The 19,698-nt window shown below is 51.7% G+C and overlaps 1 protein-coding gene across 3 annotated transcripts in view; it reads right to left on the minus strand.

Moving 5' to 3' along the window:
• Positions 1 to 751: 751 nt before the first annotated feature.
• The window catches only part of LOC133355574 (protein Wnt-5b-like), a 31,034-nt gene continuing 12,087 nt past the window's right edge, over positions 752 to 19,698 (minus strand). Inside the window, exons 3-9 of one of the 3 annotated variants that reach the window (XM_061572917.1) lie at positions 13,649 to 13,974; positions 12,159 to 12,275; positions 9,582 to 9,891; positions 3,915 to 9,172; positions 3,836 to 3,861; positions 1,644 to 3,768; positions 752 to 1,505 (exon numbers count right to left, since the gene is read on the minus strand). In XM_061572917.1, the coding sequence (XP_061428901.1) occupies positions 9,075 to 9,172; positions 9,582 to 9,891; positions 12,159 to 12,275; positions 13,649 to 13,974 (851 nt within the window). In that variant the 3' untranslated portion in view covers positions 752 to 1,505; positions 1,644 to 3,768; positions 3,836 to 3,861; positions 3,915 to 9,074. Of the gene's footprint in view, positions 1,506 to 1,643; positions 9,173 to 9,581; positions 9,892 to 12,158; positions 12,276 to 13,648; positions 13,975 to 19,698 lie in introns of all 3 variants that reach the window. The other 2 variants (XM_061572918.1, XM_061572916.1) reach the window with 2 other exon arrangements.

Genomic DNA, 19,698 nt, shown 5'->3' on the forward strand with positions numbered 1-19,698 from the left:
TTCCCCACTCTCTCTCATTCCCCACTTGCTTTCATTCCCCACTCTCTCTCATTCCCCACTCTCTCTCTCATTCCCCACTTGCTTTCATTCCCCACTCTCTCTCATTCCCCACTCTCTCTCTCATTCCCCACTTGCTTTCATTCCCCACTCTCTCTCATTCCCCACTCTCTCTCTCATTCCCCACTTGCTTTCATTCCCCACTCTCTCTCATTCCCCACTCTCTCTCTCATTCCCCACTTGCTTTTATTCCCAACTCTCTCTCATTCCCCACTCTCTCTCATTCCCCACTCTCTCTCATTCCCCACTCTCTCTCTCTCCCTCCTCTCGTCCCCCTCCCATCCATTTCTCTTTTTCCCCTACGAATTGTAACCTTACCCCGAACTCCGCTCTCCGTGGAGTGGCTTGCCTCTTAGCGAGTCGCTCGTCGTTTATGATTCGTTTCACTTGTAGATTGAATCCAGTCGAGAATTGTACAAAAAGCGTTGCTTTTAGGGCTACACCATCCCCAGACCTTCCATTAAAATAAAACCCAACACATCGTCTACGTATATTTAATATAAACTTTTAATCCATCGCGATATCACAGCGATAAAATAGAAACTTTGATCTTCTTTGAGATAATATGCGAACACTTTAATTGACATATACAAAACCCTTGCATATATTAAACGTATAGAAAAGAAAGAATAAATCAAGGCAGGTAGTACTGTCTGCCTCGCGCAATATAAACAGTATGTTCTTGGTTCTTTCGGTAAAGTCACGTAGAAGGGAAGTAATAAACGCAAGCAGCCGTGCTTGCGTTGTGGCCGAAACGTCGTGAGAATTGTTTTATTATGTTTTATTTTTATTATTTTATTACTTCCCTTCTACGTGACTTTACCGAAAGAACCAAGAAGATGAATCCCTGCAGTCACGAAAGCTTTAAATCGAAAAATAAACAGTATGGTCTGCGAAAGGGGCCGATAATACTCACAGATGCTGTAAGTGAATGCTAGTCAGTATCTGTAAACGCGGCGTAAAGAAAACAACAACAAAACCGGAGTAAATAAATACCTGCTTTTACTAAACCGTACAATGTTGATACTAACAAAAAACACCCGCAAAGTACTTCTGCATTGTGAAAATGGAACCACGCGGACGGATGGCTCCACCACAAATAGTCAGACGCGAGGATGTCGCCGGCCAAACGGGAGACGGCGCAAAGCGTCGCACATCCGACCCGACGCCGATGAAGCGCCCACGCGCAACCTCGATCTGACGCCCGCCGGTGCGGCGCTTTGCTCGTCGCTGCTGCGTGTCGACGCGCTGTCGACGCGCATCAGCGATGGTCGCGCACGCGGCAAAGCGCCCCTCGCCTCGAGAGCGTCCGCTCGCCTCGGTAGCACGGCCGCGTGCTCGACGCAATGCATTGTTGTACAGGCGTTCACTTATGTAACCTTTTCACATGCCCACATGTGCCGAATACCTCTAACCCAGTACCTAATAACAGTACCTATACCCGTTATCTATACCCCAGTACCTATACCCCAGTGCCTATACCCCAGTACCTATACCCGTTACCTATACCCCAGTACCTATACCCCAGTACCTTTACCCCAGTACCTATACCCCAGTACCTATACCCCAGTACCTATACCCATTACCTATACCCCAGTACCTATACCCCAGTACCTATACCCCAGTACCTATACCCCAGTACCTATACCCCAGTACCTATACCCATTACCTATACCCCAGTACCTATACCCCAGTACCTATACCCCAGTACCTATACCCCAGTATGTATAGCCAGTATTTGTACCTTCTTCTTCCACGCGCTTGCCTCACTCATGCCGGGTGTTCCGCTGTCCTTGCCAACCTTCTCCACGCTGCCCTGCCCTGCGCCATCTCTCCTTCCGCTCCTCGGGCGACCATGTCCGATCGGAACCACATCGCCCCACCTCTTCTTCTGACTTCCTCTTGATCTCTTTCCTTCCACTTGCATCACTTGCACCTTCTGACCCACATAATTTCCCCGTTGTCGCTCCACATGACCGAACCACGCCCACAGCCTTTCCTCTCTCATCTGCTCTGTGATTTCTACCACCTTGAGTCTTCCTCTCACTAATCCATTTCTCACCCTGTCCTTGTTAAACCCAACATCCACCGCAACATCCTCATCTCTCTTTCTCGGCCCCATACAACAGCACCGCCCCCACCACCGTGGGGCCCTCTTATCGCACACCACACCGGTCATCTCTCACCATGTCAGCTACCCAGCCCTTGCTGTTGTTCTCATCTCTCGCCATGTCAGCTACCCAGCCCTTGTTCTTGTTGTCATCTCTCACCATGTCAGCTACCCAGCCCTTGCTGCTGTTCTCATCTCTCGCCATGTCAGCTACCCAGCCCTTGCTGTTGTTCTCACCTCTCACCATGTCAGCTACCCAGCCCTTGCTGTTCTTCTCATCTCTCGCCATGTCAGCTACCCAGCCCTTGCTGTTGTTCTCACCTCTCACCATGTCAGCTACCCAGCCCTTGCTGTTGTTCTCATCTCTCACCATGTCAGCTACCCAGCCCTTGCTGTTGTTCTCATCTCTCGCCATGTCAGCTACCCAGCCCTTGCTGTTGTTCTCACCTCTCACCATGTCAGCTACCCAGCCCTTGCTGTTGTTCTCATCTCTCACCATGTCAGCTACCCAGCCCTTGTTCTTGTTCTCATCTCTCGCCATGTCAGCTACCCAGCCCTTGCTCTTGTTCTCATCTCTCCTCCTTCTAGTGATCCTTCAGCACCCACATCGTTCTACCCAGCTACTTAAACTCGTTCGTCTTCATTCACTGGTCACTTCCAATTTGCAATACCCCTCCTGCATTATTTCCACTGACATTTGCCACCATGTACTCCGTCTTTGTCCGACTGATCCTCAACCCATTCACTTCAATCTTTTGCACCCAGATCTTAAAATCATCTTTCACTACTCTCCCTCTGAATATCTCTCATTAGTGTGTCCAGCACCAGGATGAACAGGAAAGAGGCTCGGTGCAACCTCGCTTCACTCCCGTTGTGACTTGAAAGGTCTTCGACACCCCACTGCTGCTTCCCACGTGCATTTTCCCTCCTTCATACACACCCTGGATCAGCTGGACATATACCTCCAGGAATACCTCTTCTCATACACCACCAGATGAGCTCTCTAGCCACCCTGTCGTACGCTTTCTCTAGATCACTAAACACCACATGCAAGTCCCGTTTCTTCTCTCTGAACTTCTCCATCAATGCTCTCAGAGCAAAGATTGCATCCATTGTTGACCTTCCCTGTCTGAATCCAAACTGACTCTCGTCAATATCCACCGCTTCCTCAGTCTCCTTTCTATCATCCTTTCCCAGTACCTAAACCCCAGTATCTATACCCAGCATCTATACCCAGCATCTATACCCAGTACTTATACCCAGTATCTATAACTCAGTATCTATAACTCAGTACCTAACCCCCAGTATCTATACCCAGTATCTATATCCAGCATCTATTCCCAGTACCTATACCCAGCATCTATACCCAGCATCTATACCCAGTACCTATACCCAGTGTCTATAACTCAGTATCTATAACTCAGTACCTAAACCCCAGTACCTATACCCAGTACCTATACCCAGTATCTATACCCAGTATCTATACCCAGTACCTAAACCCAGTACCTATACCCAGTATCTATAACTCAGTATCTTAACCCCAGTATCTATACCCAGTACCTATACCCCATTACTTATACCCAGTACCTAAACCCCAGTACCTATACCCAGTACATATACCCCATTGCCTGTACCCAGTACCTATACCCCATTACCTGTAGCCAGTACCTATACCCATTACCTGTACCCAGTACCTGTACCCAGTACCTATACCCAGTACCTATACCCCATTGCCTGTACCCAGTACCTATACCCCATTACCTGTAGCCAGTACCTATACCCATTACCTGTACCCTTTACCTATACCCAGTACCTATACCCAGTACCTATACCCAGTACCTATACCCCATTACCTTTACCCAGTATAAAGGGAGTCGGATATGCGACCTTATACTCCACGGGGGGTTTGTATTTTCATTTCCAGGTAGGCGGAGTGCCCTCAATTAGCCCCCGGCCGTGACAAAACCTCACGTGGACCAATCACAAGGCGGCGACACGACGGAGAACTTCACGTGGTGGCCGAGGGGCGAGTTTGGCACGCGAACAAAAAACAATTGCCGAATCGACGCCTTTTTACTTAAAAACCAAAGTTTCAAGTTGAGATTTTCTTTGCTTAGCCAGCTGGTGAGACAACTCCAGAGACCAGGATGAGCATCATGCCTGCAGTGACCTGGGGCCGTGAGTCTGCGAGTAGGGGGCGATGATCGCCGCCGCCGCCGCCGCCGCTGCTGCTGCTGTGTATTATTATCAAGTTACACGACGCTGGGTTTAAGTGCGTGCCTATACAGGTCACCATACGTCGATGGTGATTAACTGTGAGCAGCCAATAGCACGTATTGCGATTGTTGGACTCAAAGACGGCAGGATGTACATACATCATACACAATGCACATTATGTGTGTGGGTTAAATGTGAATAACCCAACCAATAATAGATATCCGTAGTAATTTATATGAATACATTTAACACCCCCCACCCAGCTCTTCGCACTTGCTTGGCTCACAAGTGACGTCATCACACCCCCTGTCTATTTAAGACCAAAACAGGAGGAGGATTTCTCCACAACTCTGGCTGTCGCCTGATGATGCTGCCCGTTGTTGTCATTACCAGCGAAACGTCACGGCACTCAAATGGTAAATGCTGTAGTGGGTTTACTCTCCAACACACACCGGTGTGCCGAGCTGGTAACTAATTGGCATGTTTTGTTTACATGGCACACCTTACTGATTGGCTGTGTGGGGTGGTGGGGGGTTCACCGACACATTTATATTTACGCGATCGAACCCAAAAAAGAACCTCTCATGGATAATATTGGTCGTGAAAGCCTGCTACTACGTGTTAAACTTTATAATCCCCAATTTAGTAACTTGCGGCGTCACTTGTCGAATTGGGACCCTGGGTAGTAGGTGCAACATACTCGGCCATGATGATTTCTGCCAAACGCACGAATCAGGCCTCACAATTCCTAATGCCGTATCGAGCGATGTGAAGTGAACGCACGGGGAGAGAGTCGTGTTCTCTGAAACTAGGCCGCTTTATTTCGCAAGCTTCACCTGTTTCAGGGTTACTCGAGTAGTGTGGATTTTTATACACAGGAGGTCGTGGGTTCGATCCCGACCCTGACGCCTGCTGCATAGTTGTAGTTTGCACGTCTCTCTCCCCGTGGTCACGTAGGTTTGTTCTCCCGGTCCTCCGGTTTTTTCTCCACGTTTAGAACCAACATCACGCGTTTAGAGTATTTGGCTGCGATGCATTCCCACGTGATGATGATGATGAGCCATTTCGTTGAGCTCTCGTTTGTGTTGACCAGGTCGCTTCTGAAGAAGAGCTACACAGCTCAGTGGAGCCTGACCTGGTACAATGAAATACAAATTATAAGTTTTTATACACAGTAGCGGTTGCACGGCGGGTACGAGAGACCATCCATGCAAACAACAAGACGTCCAAAACGGGGGTGACTGTGGGTGAGTCTGTGTGCCTGAGGGGGTGACTGTGGGTACGTTTGCCTGAGAGGGTGACTGCGTGCGTGCGTGCGTCCGTGCGTAGGAGTCCAATATTCACAATGTGTGTGTGCCAAGTTGATGTTTTATACAGGATACGTCATAATAATAATGAAGATGATAATGATGAAGATAATGTTCAGCGCTTTGGGATGAATGGCTTCCGCACACCCGAGTCGGTCATAGGGGTCGTTTGTCCGCGTTTCACCACTTCTGGTCAGTGCGGTATTGGCGAGTTGAAGTCGGTCAATTCGCCTTGACCCCGGGCATCAATCTCAGGTTGCTGGATTCATAGCACGGTGTGCCAACCACTGTGCCACCGCTCCACGCCGCCATCCCTCGGCAGGATATGAATGTATTTAAACAAGAGGCATTCAATAAGTTGTGAGAACAGGTCGTGACTTGACGCACGTACATACCCCACGGTTAACTGTGTACAGCATGGTAACGCAATCGCGCACGTCACCGTTGTGTTTGGGACATAAATAGAGGGGGTCTTGTAAATGAAGCTTACAAATACCGTGCTTCTCATTCTCCATATTGTTGACTGCCCCTTGTACAGAGTAAGGGGTGGCAAAGTATTTTTTTTATTTTTGCTATTTACATATTTATTTGATTTTACCATGTAAGGCCCACTCAGCTGTTTATCCCTTTTTCAGAAGCGACCTGGCCACAAATGATAGCTCAACGAAGTGACCTATCAGGTGGGAATTTATAAAAGCCAAATCCTCTGTACTCGTGATGTTCATTCTCAACGTGGAGGGAAAAAACCCGAGGACACGGATCAAAATCCACGTGGCCATTGGTGGAGAGACGCGCAAACTGCAAATATACAGCAGCAGGTGTCAGGGTCGGGATCGAACACACGACCTCCTGCACACCAGGCGATGGAGATAACATCTCGCCACCGTGGCGCCCAAGGCGCTGCCCTGCAATTGCCTGCTCAGACCACTGCTGGTGGAAGGGTCTCTCCGCTAGTGGGAGCTCCAGAGAAACGCCTCTCAAGGGTCCTGCTCCCACGCTACCGCAGCGGCCAGACGATTTGAAAGAGGTGGGGGAGTTACCCACACTGTACCCCACCGCCTACTGCTGGCTGGGGTGGGCGAGGAAGGGATTTAAGAAACTTGTCGTACACAGTATATACCGTCTCCTACATACTGTTAGTTAGCATGCATACAATTACATATAGACACATTGTGTATTTGAAACGGCTGTTGCCATGCAGGAATTTTATACTTTCCAAGATTAAATTCGGCTCGATAAGTTAAGAATGTGAGCGACAAAAAATGTTTGTACAACGATCCCTTCCATATTGCAAACCGCAGCTCACCGATAGCTCAATCACAACGTGCCCACGACGGATCCCGATTGAGCCCCGTGACGATGGTTTTCCCGTTTGTTCTTGAAAAGACAAAAACACTTTTAAGCGTCCAGGAGTGTCTCCCTGCTCGAGCAGACGAGCAAGATGGTGGGGCCCGTCACATCAATTGGTGGCCCTGAGCCAGTGGACTAAATTCAACATTTCCATGCCAGGAGGAGGTGGGGGGGGGGGGGCATCAGTCTCTCCACGGGACTACCCGTTTGTTGACTTCCCACAAAGCGGTACTCATTTTAATAAGCCTGGAAGGATGATGATGATGATGTTGGGCTTCTGACGACCCCCGACCTCGGTGTTTGACCTCGCGAGTAAGTCGCTCTCCACCCGCCGCAGCGCCGCGCAAGTCCAACCGCGTTTCACAGTCTGACGGACGAAAAAAAATATCGACAGCGGGTGACGCCTCTCCCTCGTACACAGCGGCGACTGGAAAAACGTCGACCGACCGCTTGCAGCCGACCGGCTCGGCGCTCTCCCCCATGGGCGACGTCGCCAACAGCAGCTCGCGACAGAACGGCCGTCTACCATCTGCCGACGGTCGCCAGAGCGAAGCTGTCGCGAGTGTCCCCGGGCACCTGGCGGAAGTGGCGGCGGCGTCGCAAACGCCTCGCCGCAAGTGAACGCCGTTCGCGCTGCCTCACAGCGGGCAATGTGTTCGTCGCAACCGGGTTCCTCGATTGCGCACCGAATATCTGCCGGTGGGTCGCCGGTAGACCGGAGCAGTAGGTGGGTAGCCACGGCCGTAGCAAGAGAGATATATAGATACTGGATGTGGTGTGCCGGGTGGGGAAATATTTTATGGGTCGCTAATCCCCGGACAGATCCGGGCTGAAGTTAAGCCCCCAATGGCCGTTTCAAGTGTTTGGAATGGAGGCCCTCTCCGGAGCAGAGAGAGAGAGGGGCGGGGAGGGGGGCGCCAGCTCATGACTGAACGACTCACAGTTGGAGAAGGCATTTCACAACGTGGTGCCTTCAGAACGCCGGGGGGCAGCCGGAGGTAGCCGACGGCTGGTGTTGGTTGATATCCTGGCCCCTTCAGATGTTGGCTTTTGGCGACACCAAAAAAGGCAAGGCAGTAGCTGCTGCCAGTTTATAGACCAATCAACTTTCTCAGTCGAGTTGCAACAACAACAAAAAACAGTGCCACAAATAATAGCGACGATAATTACAATAATAATAATACAGGCGACGGTAACCTGAGCCTTTCTGTTGTTGCGATAACACCGGGGGCTTCAATTTCTTGCTGAATATCTTCCGGGTCACTAGTAGACTGGAGTAGCAGGTGGCACGTGACTGGTAGCCGATGGATGTGGTGTGCCGGGTGTAGAAATCTTGTCCGAGTCGCTGCTAGCCCGGAGCTGCAGGTGGCACGTGACTGGTAGCCGATGGATGTGGTGTGCCGGGTGTAGAAATCTTGTCCGAGTCGCTGCTAGCCCGGAGCTGCAGGTGGCACGTGACTGGTAGCCGATGGATGTGGTGTACCAGGTGTAGAAATCTTGTCCGAGTCGCTGCTAGCCCGGAGCTGCAGGTGGCACGTGACTGGTAGCCAATGGATGTGGTGTACCGGGTGTAGAAATCTTGTCCGAGTCGCTGCTAGCCCGGAGCTGCAGGTGGCACGTGACTGGTAGCCAATGGATGTGGTGTACCGGGTGTAGAAATCTTGTCCGAGTCGCTGCTAGCCCGGAGCTGCAGGTGGCACGTGACTGGTAGCCGATGGATGTGGTGTACCGGGTGTAGAAATCTTGTCCGAGTCGCTGCTAGCCCGGAGCTGCAGGTGGCACGCGACGAGTAGCAGCCAGTCCGCAGCTGAAGCCACGCGCCGGGCTCGTGGCTGACGCCGAGTGGGGGTTTGCGTGCGGGCCGGCTGCATTATTGACGTCCGGCCCGTCGAGAGAGAAGGCGTTGGGGTTCTGGCGACGTGGAGACGCCGGGGCGGGAGGGCGCTGGGGCCACGGCGTCGCTCGGCCAAACCGGGGCGGCCGTAGGGGCCGTGGGGCCGTGGGGGCCGTGGGAGCCGTGGGGGCCGTGCCGGCTACTTGCAGACGAATCGGTCGACGATCTCTGTGCACATCCTGCACTTGACGTAGCAGCACCAGTGGAACTTGCAGTGGCATCGCTCTACCACCGTGGCTGGGGAGGAGGGGAATGCAGCGGGCGTGAGGCGAAACGTCAGACATCGTGCCGGGCGAACGTGTGGTACCGACCCCCGAACGCACGCCGGAGAGATAATTTGTTGTTGTTGTTGTCATTATATGTCCCCAATTTTTATCCCAATTCATGCGATCACCGTTACGTCACCAGATGAAGAATCCGTATGGGAGCGAGATAAGTTTAAGCTTCTGCAGCTAGCCGAGTGGCTTGGCTGAATCGTAGTGGCTGTGTCAGGGTCAATGAGCCGGCACCTTTTGGATCATGGGCTCGAAGTCGAGTTTCAGCCGCACCATATTTGAACAAAAAATTAACTTTCCCTTATTCCAGAAATTTGCTTACACTCAAATGCGACAGAGACAGCGAAGGGAAAATGCAAGGATTTTGTCACCTTTGTAGTGGTCGTATCCTCTGCCACAGCACATGAGCTCGCAACCGTCGGTGCCCTCGGACGTGCGGTTGCACTGGCGCGCCACCGTGCCGGCGATGCCGCGCGTCTCGTCGTACGTGCAGTAGTCGGGGCTCGCGTCCAAGTAGACGAGGTCGTCCTGCGTGGGCGGCGTGAAGCGCCCGTTCACGGGCTCCAGCTGCGGAGACGACCGCCCGCCGCCGCCGCCGCCACCGGCGCCACCAGCGGCACCAGCGCCACCGCTCCCTTTGCGGCTCACCAGCCTCATGGCAGCACCTCCGTCGTACTTTTCCTGCAGGCGCCACCACGGTCGTCGTCGTCGTTATCGTCGTCATCATCATCGTCGTCATAGCGCGTGACAGGTGAGGAGGAGCCGAGTGGTTATTGAGTTCATCTGGGGCCCCCCGAGCTGCTTGGGACCCTGGCGTGTGTTTGCTCGGTTTGCTTGGGCCTAGCGCCACCACTAGGCTATGGTTGCAGGGGCCCTCCCGGCGAATGCGTCCCGGTGGCGATCGGCTCCATCACAGACATGACAGTGGCCCATTGTTTTCTATTGGAAGTTGCGTGCCCAGTGTGTAGAGCGAGGCCTACTGCAGGCTGTGCACCAGCGGTGTTCAGCGACGTCATCTCCCTGGGATTATTCCTTTGACACAGGTTGATGCACTGCTAGCTGCAGCGTTCAGAATCAGAATCAGAAACGGTTTTAATCGCCATGTAAGTTTGCACAAACAAGGAATTCACTATGGCGGGACGGTGCATACATTGAACAAGTAGGAATCTTAACTTATATAAAAGGTATACACTCTAACTATACTAACGTTACAAAGTATAAGTAATACCAAAGGGCTAAAATCTTTAAAATTATGAATAAGTAGACCTTATAAAATGCGAATGTAAAATGTTAATTAGCCGTATTAAACAATCTTAAAATACAAAAATACAAATAAGATTACACGTTGTAAGTATGGAAAGGTGTAATTATGTAGATAAAATGTTATAGTAAGTGTAACAGTCATTTTAAGTGTAAAAGTCATTTTAAGCCCTTGGCCTTGTTGAGGAGGCCAACAGCAGATGGGAAAAAACTGTTTTTATGACGTGAGGTTTTGGTCTTGATGGACCGCAGCCTTCTGCCGGAGGGGAGTAGCTGGAACAGAGAGTATCCAGGGTGCGAGGAATCGTCCGCAATCTTCCTCGCTCGCTTCAGGGTCCTCAAAGTGTGCAGGTCCTCAAGGGTTGGTAGATTACAGCCAATCACCTTCTCAGCAGTGCGGATGATACGCTGCAGTCTGCTCTTGTCTTTGGCAGTTGCAGCAGCGTACCAGACGGTGATGGAGGAGGTGAGGATGGACTGAATGATAGCTGTATAGAAGCACACCATCATTGTCTTTGGTTCCGAATGGCAATTTCTCACAACCAAGGCAAGATGCCTCGTAAAATTCTGGTGATAAGTGTCACGTGCAGCTGATGTATCATCATTGCTCATGATGTCTCGTTCGTTAGCTACATCCAAAATGCATTCATTAAAGAATTAAAGTGCAGTTCACAAGGGGCATTAATAACTTTCATCCGGGTAATGAGTAGCACGGCATCTCTATAGATTCGTGAATTGCTCACTATCTCTATAGATTTGTATCTGTCCTATAGATAATTATCCAAGTGTAGTGTAATAGCGCCGGCTGGTGGACAGCAGCGGCAACTGTGGTGGACAGACAGCGCACACGCCGGTGAGGGCGTGCACGGGGTGTGGGCAGGGCGGAGGAACTGGGGCAAGGGTCACGGAGGATCACATTCGGAGGCCCCTGGAACCTGCTAGCGAGTTCGAGAAGGGAGGCGCGGTCAGGGCGGAGCCAGGCCGCGCTGGGGAGCATAAAAGGAGCCGAAAGCAGGGGGGGGGGGGGCTCGTGGCTGCCGGTTCTAGGAGTGGACTCGTCTCGTTGTCGCTCTCATCTCGTCGCCGTCGTCGCTGCCATCTTCGCTAGATGTTGCGCTCGAAGGAGAGTAGTTGGCTATCTCAGTCAGTGCCGTCAGTGTTTGACGGCTAGGGTTGTGTACAGGCGAGGTTGAGCTACAGTGGAGAGTGTGTGGACGAGACAGTGAAGTTGTTAATGAAGAAAGTCCCTCCTAGAAACTTTGTCTCTGAATCGTTGACACTACACAAGCAAAAATAAACTGTGGAAAATTTGCACGATATTGGGAAAAAATATCTTGTCAGACGAAGGAAGCGCATGAGGAAACTCATGGCTGTGAACCGAACCGACGGTGGATTGCTCCATCCTCGCCACCCACGACCAATCGCCCATTGTGCACCCGGCAATGTGGCCACTGGTCCAACTGCAGTCCCAAACCCAGAGAGGATGGGTCTCAGTCAGCTCGGGTTTGATTCTATTATTATAAACACACGTCCACACGGTCCGCGTAAAATCGCATGAAGTGACGAGGTTGGCGCGACAGACACCGTGGCGCATGGAATGAACCGAGGCCCCGTGGCCTCACTTCGCCTCTCACCCTCTGCAGTGTCACCGCCTGCACGCTCCACCCCCTCTGGGCAGCTGCGCTCACCTTGAGGCGGTCCCCGACTCGACGGAAGTCGGCGAGCTGCAGCCAGCAGGTCTTGAGCGAGCAGGAGCCCGACACGCCGTGGCACTTGCACGCGACGTCCGCTAGGCTGTACACCGCCTGCAGTGCCACGCCGTGATCACCACAGCCGTCACCACCAACATCATCATCACCACCACCACCATCATCATTACCATCATCACCACCAACATCATCATCACCACCACCACCAAGATCATTATCACCACCACCGCCATCATCACCACTATCAGCACCAACATCACCATAATTACCACGAACACCACCATCACCACCACCATTGCTATCCCCAACACCATTATCACTACCACTACCAACATCACCACCATCATCACCATCACCACCCCCATCATCACTACCGCCATCATCACCACCACCATCATCATCACCACCACCATCATCACCACCTTAATTACCACCATCACCACCACCAACAGCATCATCACCATCCCCACCACAATTACCACCACCATCTTCACCACCACAATTACCACCACCATCTTCACCACCATAATTATCACCACCATCTTCACCACCATAATTACCACCATCATCATCACTACCATCACCACCGCCAGCCCCGTTTTTCGCAGTCCTGATCCAGTGGTGGAAATTCCGCATTCCCCGTTGAGTTGTTAAGAATTGTCGCCTCTACTGGCAGCAAATGTGAGCTCGTTTACATGCAACACGGGCTAAACAAATGTGTGCATATGAGTCGATACATTCGATGCATCGTTAAACCCCCACCTAAAAGAGCCGGGGATCTGCGTGTCGGCAGCGAGCCGTGCCGCGGTTTGCGTGGCAGGGCGGGGGGGGGGCATTGTCCCATTGCACCTCCCCAGCCCCACAACTCGTCACAGCCCTCGCGACCCCCCAGTCAACGTGGCACATTGGGCTAACGCTGAGCTAACGACGTTGGGCCGACGTTTCTAACCACGTGCCAGCGTTGGCCCAACGTTTGCATGTTACTGGGGTTTGGGAGCCGCGGAGCAGTTGCACCGCCTGCGCACCTCAACAGCCACGTCACTCATAATCCTGCCACTCACCCACCCACTCACCCACCCACACACTCACCTACCTACACACTCACCCACCCACTCACTCACCTACCTACACCCACCCATTCAGCCACTCATTCATCCAGCCACCAACCCATTCAACCACCCACCCATTCAACCACACACTCACCTACCTACACACTCACCCACCCACTCACCCACCCACACGCTCACCCACCCACACACTCACCCACTCACCCACTCACACACTCACCCACCCACACTCACCCACCCACCTACACACTCACCCACTCACCCACTCGCCCACCCACCCACTCACCCACCCACACACTCACCCACCCACACACTCACCCACCTACTCACCCACCCACTCACCCACCCACGCACCCATTCACTCACCCACCCACACACTCACCCACTCACCCACCTACTCACCCGCCGGCCGGCTTCGTTGTTGTGCAGATTCATGACGGCGCGCGCGTACTCTGGAGACGATCGTCCGCCACCACCGCCGCCACCGGCTCCTCCTCCACCTCCTCCCCGCTCGCGTTCGCGCGCGTCCACGAACTCCCTGGCGAAGCGGTAGCCGTACTCGGCGTTGTCGCCGCAGCCGCCCCACAGCCAGTCGCGGGGCAGCGCCGCGGGTCGCGCCGCGCGGCTGCAGCCGCACGTGGCCAGGTCGCCCTCGCGGCACGCGCGCGACACCGCGTGCGCAACGCCCGCCGACGACACCGCGAACGCGAAGGCGGCCTCGCGCGAACCTGCACCGCCACCACATCAACAACAACAACAACAGCCGGTGACGGCGCCAAGGCGCCTGTGCCAGGCTAGGTGCACTTTGAGGATGTCGGCGTGGAAGTGCGGAAGGCTCTCGCTGCCGGCAGGTCACAGGACAGACCCAGCGGGTGCCACGGGTTGACGGAGATGACTGGCAGATGCACCACCTGTGCTCCCTACTGTGCCAACTTGCTGCGTCCAATACCACCACCACCACCAAAGAACACCCCTACAGACGTTAACAGACCGGTGGGGGCCCAAGTGGGCATGGTGGGTGACCAGCACCACGCCTGGTAGCCTTTGTCTCCACAGCTGATGTTTTACACACCAGGTACTCATTTGAGGCTGAGTCGACCTAGGGGAGGCCCGGAACCGGTTGAGATGATCGTCACCGGTGATGGCTGTGAGCGAAAATCGAAGTCGTGCCGCTGGGTTCGTAGCAAAGTCCGCTCACTACCACTACACTACCACTACACTACCACTATACTACCACTAACTACCACTAACTACCACTATACTACCGCTAACTACCGCTAACTACCACTACACTGCCGCTAACTACCACTACACTACCGCTAACTACCGCTAACTACCACTACACTATCGCTAACTACCACTACACTACCGCTAACTACCACTACACTACCACTACACTACCACTAACTACCACTACACTACCACTACACTACCACTACACACTACCACTAACTACCACTACACACTACCACTAACTACCACTACACACTACCACTAACTACCACTACACTACCACTACACTACCACTACACACTACCACTAACTACCACTACACTACCACTACACTACCGCTAACTACCACTACACTACCGCTAACTACCACTACACTACCACTACACTACCACTACACTACCGCTAACTACCACTAATTACCACTAACTACCACTACACTACCGCTAACTACCGCTAACTACCACTACACTACCACTACACTACCGCTAACTACCACTGCACTACCACTACACTACACTATCACTACACTACCGCTAACTACCGCTAACTACCATTAACTACCACTAACTACCACTAACTACCGCCCTACGCACGCACGTGCCAAGCACACATCACGAAGCGAGCCTCTTACACACCAAAAAAAAGAGAGAGTTGTAATTGTTTATCGAAGTCAGGTAACCCAAGAGGTTAACACAAATGCAGATTATCCGATACATGCCCTCGCAAACGGCGTGCCTTGGAAATTGTTACCATGTCGCGCAGCACGTGGGAATGGTTTGGCGAGGGCGGGCAGGGAGGGGGTGATCGCTGGCTCCTGCTTCCGAAAGAGGTCCTGCATGTCCCCAGCCAGTGCCGGATTATCCCAGGAGCAAAAGTAGCTGCATATGTAGCTACGGGCCCCGCACTTTCAGGCTATTAATTCCGGTTCAGTGATTCTGCACTTGCTCTATTACTATAGCACTATACTGCCTTCGACTTTCATGAACGACTGGGTGTTTAAGGTTAGCAATTTGTATTATTATCTGGCTCAATAGCAAATGAAAAAAAAAACACAATTACTTTACTATGCAAGTAAAAAAAATTTGTGTTTGAATATTTAAGTGCTTTCTTTTTTTAGGGCCCCTCTTTAACATCTGCTGCAGGTACGTTGTGTTTACGTGACAGGCCTTACTAATTGGCCGTTTTCGGGTGGTGGCAGGTTTAACGACACACTCATATTGACGCCATCTAACCCCCCCCCCCCCCGAAAAAAGACCCCCTCCATTACGGTTCCTTAGACCTCCGCTGCGAAAATTTCCCGCAGAGGGGGAAACGGCGGTGATCATGGGACGCAGGACTACAGAAGTTTCATACCGGGACATCCAAATTGTCATTGTACCCATTGGGTATATGCATGTGATGTGTGTGTGTGTTCTGTAATTCCCGCTCGCGGCCAACACCGGTGACGATTATCTGAACCGGTCATCGGTCTCCCCTCGGTCGATCTAACCTTCAATGGGTACCTGGTGCGATTGTAAACATCGCCACTGGGGAGACAAAGGCGGCCGGGCGTGGTGCTGGCCACCCACCCCCTCGTGTGCCGTGCCGGCCTTCATAGGTACTCGCTAACAGCACTTGCCCCGACAGTCTGTACAGGCTGTACGGGGGATCTTTGTCTTTGTGTATTCTGTATATCCAATATCCCATATGGCTAAATGCTCTCTCCGCGGCACGCAATGTACTCGCTACGGCGGCACCTTTGACGGCGTCTCTCTGACGATCGCAGCCCTGGCAGTGGCTGTCATCTGTTTGCTGTAAAGGGTTGGATGGATGATGAATGGGCTGCAATGCCCGGCTTTCTCCCTTGACCTTGTCCGAACGCGCAAATGTTACGCACTCTCTCTGGTATTCGCTCAATGTCGATTGCTCTGCAGATTCGCAGATGGCAGTGAGGTGGTGATGTGGGGAGCGGTGGCGCAATGGTCAGCGCGCTGCACTACGAACCCGGCGAACCGAGTTTGGTTCCCGCTCATTACCAATAACCGTGGCGAATATTTGAAACGGTCCTAAGCCTTCCCTAGGTCGACTTGGTCTGAAATCTGTAGCTGGTGCGGTATTTAGTAAACATTGCCACTGGGGAGACAAAGGCGGACGGGCGTAGTGCCGGCCGGCCACCCCCTCGTGTGCCGTGCCAGGCTTCATAGGTTGCTCGCTAACAGCACTTGCCCCAACAGTCGGCTAAGGCTATACGGGGGGTCTTTGTCTTTAGTGGTGGTAGCCAAGCCGTCAGCTCTCTCCGTGACACGTTTCGTTTTTCTCTGCCCTCCAGGTCAGGTCACGCACTCTCAGAAAGTGTGGACATTTGTGTTTGTTTATAAGAGGTTGAGGGTATATTGCTCATGGTTATACCGACTACTTTGGGGTTCTGGAGTTGTACGCAGAATAACAAAAACAGTTTACAATACAGTACTGTTCTATATTTCCAATAGATGGAGTGAGTTGGGGTTTACTTAAGGACTTCCATATTTCCATTTTGACCTCTGGGTGTATACATGTGTCTATGGATATAGGTGCGTGCGCTGTACAATATGGCTCAGACATTGGTACTGCCACCACTTCTAGGATGTGGAAGAGTAGACCAAAATACCCTTGATGGGGTCTCTCCACAGCTGCCTCGAGCGGAGGCCGTACCGCCGGCAGTGGCGTGAAAAGGCCATTGCAGGGCCGCGCCTTTAGTGTCGATCGCAACCGAGTGGTGGCGCGGTCGATGCAGTGCTGGGCTGTGCACACCGAGGTGCAATGCCTGGCCATGGCTGACGTGAGTGGTGGGCCATATCCGAGCTCATCCTGGGCACCCCCCCCCCTGCCACCCGACTTTCGCCAACCCTACGCTGACCTATGGTGAAGTAGGGTCAAACAATCAAACAACCCCCACAACCGATACGGCGCGGGGGGGAATCATCCAGCAGTGGATTTATAAAGCTGTAAATTAATATGTTTTTTTTTTATCACCGTGTGTCTTTAAAGTGGTATGGTCATGCGTAACTTATGTTGCGGCAAGGTGCTGTGACGTATAATAATCATGTGATGGTTTAGCCGTAACGTTTAATATTCTATACTCGTTGGTTCTTTCGGTAAAGTCACGTAGGTAGAAAGATAAAATAAAAAATATATATATACATCACAATTATTGTGATGTATATACCTACCTGACTTTACCGAAATAACCAAAGAGTATAGATTCCTGCAGTCACGAAAGCTTCAAATTAAGGTTTAATATCCTGATCGTGCGTGATGTTTACTTTTTTCACATTGACTTCTTGTATCGTCCTTATGGTCCGGGTCTCTCTTCAAAAGGGGACTCAAAAATGCATTTGCATCATCGTCACCATCAGCCGCGATCAATCCACTGCCTGGACTCGAACCGATTCCATCGTCGGCTCCATCTCCCCCCCCCGGCGGTCATCCCCTCCGTCACGTTCCGTCCTTGGGCTGCCGTGCCGTCTGTATTCCTCACCAACGTCCCTTCCGGCCAAGCCACTCAATCTTTGTTTTCCCTTTGAAGCAGCAGTCCCAACGACGTCTTTAAACGAGCGTGTGCTCTCTAGACCGCGTCTATCCCCTTTCTGCCTCCCAATGTAATCCCGCGCGTGTGCCTCTCTCCACGCTTCAGCTGTTGCTCCACCTTCTTGCCCGTGTTTCCTGATCCATCGGGGAATACAAGGGAATGCATGGAGGTGTAATTGTTCCTCCTCGAACTAATTGCAATGTCACCTCCCAAAATCTCTCCCACCTTCATTGCATATCTACACACCCAGGTTTGAATCCTGACCATGATACAACCTCAAGTTCACTGGCATATGATAACATCAACTGGGAGTGGGCCTCCCCTAGATCACCTCAGCCTTAAATTAATGGCCTTGTATCACAGTGTGATCGTGAACATAAGCAGTGGGTTGAGCAGACACGTACGTGTGTGTGTGTGTGAGAGTGTGTCTGTGTGTGTGTGCGTGTGTATGGTGTGTCTGTGTGTGTGTGTGTGCGTGTGTGTGTGTGCATGTGAGTGTGTGTGGTGTGTGTGTGGTGTGTGTGTGTGTGAGTGTGTGTGGTGTGTGTGGTGTGTGTGTGAGTGTGTGTGTGCGTGTGAGTGTGTGTGGTGTGTGTGGTGTGTGTGGTGTGTGTGTGAGTGTGTGAGTGTGTGTGTGAGTGTGTGTGGTGTGTGTGTGTCTGTGTGTGTGTGAGTGTGTGTCTGTGTGTTTGTGTGGTGAGTGTGTGTCTGGTGTGTGTGTGCATGCGAGTGTGAGTGTGTGTGGTGTGTGTAGTGTGTGTCTGTGTGTGTGAGAGTGTGTCTGTATGTGTGAGTGTGTGTGGTGTGTGCGCGTGCATAGTGCCAGTCACTGGCCACTCCCACCGCAACCTTAATAGGTGCTCGCTAACAGCAGCATTGTCTCCCCTCCTATTTAAAGATCTGGATTTTGTTAAACTGTAACAGTTCATACAAAACAGAGTTTGTAATATAGTCCATTAATTGTTATGTGGTAGTTAATGCAACATGTGCGATTAACTACGCAATTATCTCTGTCAATCCCAATCAGACTTGCGAGAACTTCCGGAAATGTTTTGATATTTTTTGGGGGGTTGTTATTTTTTTTAAAATGTACATTACACACGGCGTGCTCGTGTTTAATGCCTTCCACGTGCGCCAAGAAGCAGAAGCGGCGGCGGGCACGGTATGACTTTTGAAACAAGGTGGAAAAACACGAATATGCATGGAATATTGTAACGCTTTGAAAAAATAGCGTGGTGCTTGGCACTTTATATACATATATTTTTTAATGAATGCAGGTTATTACCTGCCGCGACATATGGATCAGAGACACGGGCATTAACGCATGAGAACGGAAATCTGTAAAAAAAGGAGCTTTATAGCCCATCGGATTCTTCCAGTATAAATATTCTGATTCTGCAAAGTTATTGGGTTTTTTTGGACTGTTTGCACTGCTTTGAAAAAAATGAAAAAAATTGAACAACAACAACAAAATGCACAAAGAAGAAAGCACGAAGAGAGGGACACTTGCGATTATACTGAGACCCAGCAAGACAACGCACATGCATTAGAGAGCATACACAGGCGAAGGACATGCATTTGACTGTCAAGAAAAGTGTCTCTCTCTCCGAGACAACACACCCAGAGCCTGGCCTCGGTGTTTCCGACACGGTCACGATGGGCCACCTGCCAC

Source organism: Lethenteron reissneri, chromosome 51 (assembly GCF_015708825.2).
Source record: "Lethenteron reissneri isolate LAM-NWPU_2019-01 chromosome 51, ASM1570882v1, whole genome shotgun sequence".
Taxonomy (NCBI): Eukaryota; Metazoa; Chordata; class Hyperoartia; order Petromyzontiformes; family Petromyzontidae; genus Lethenteron; species Lethenteron reissneri.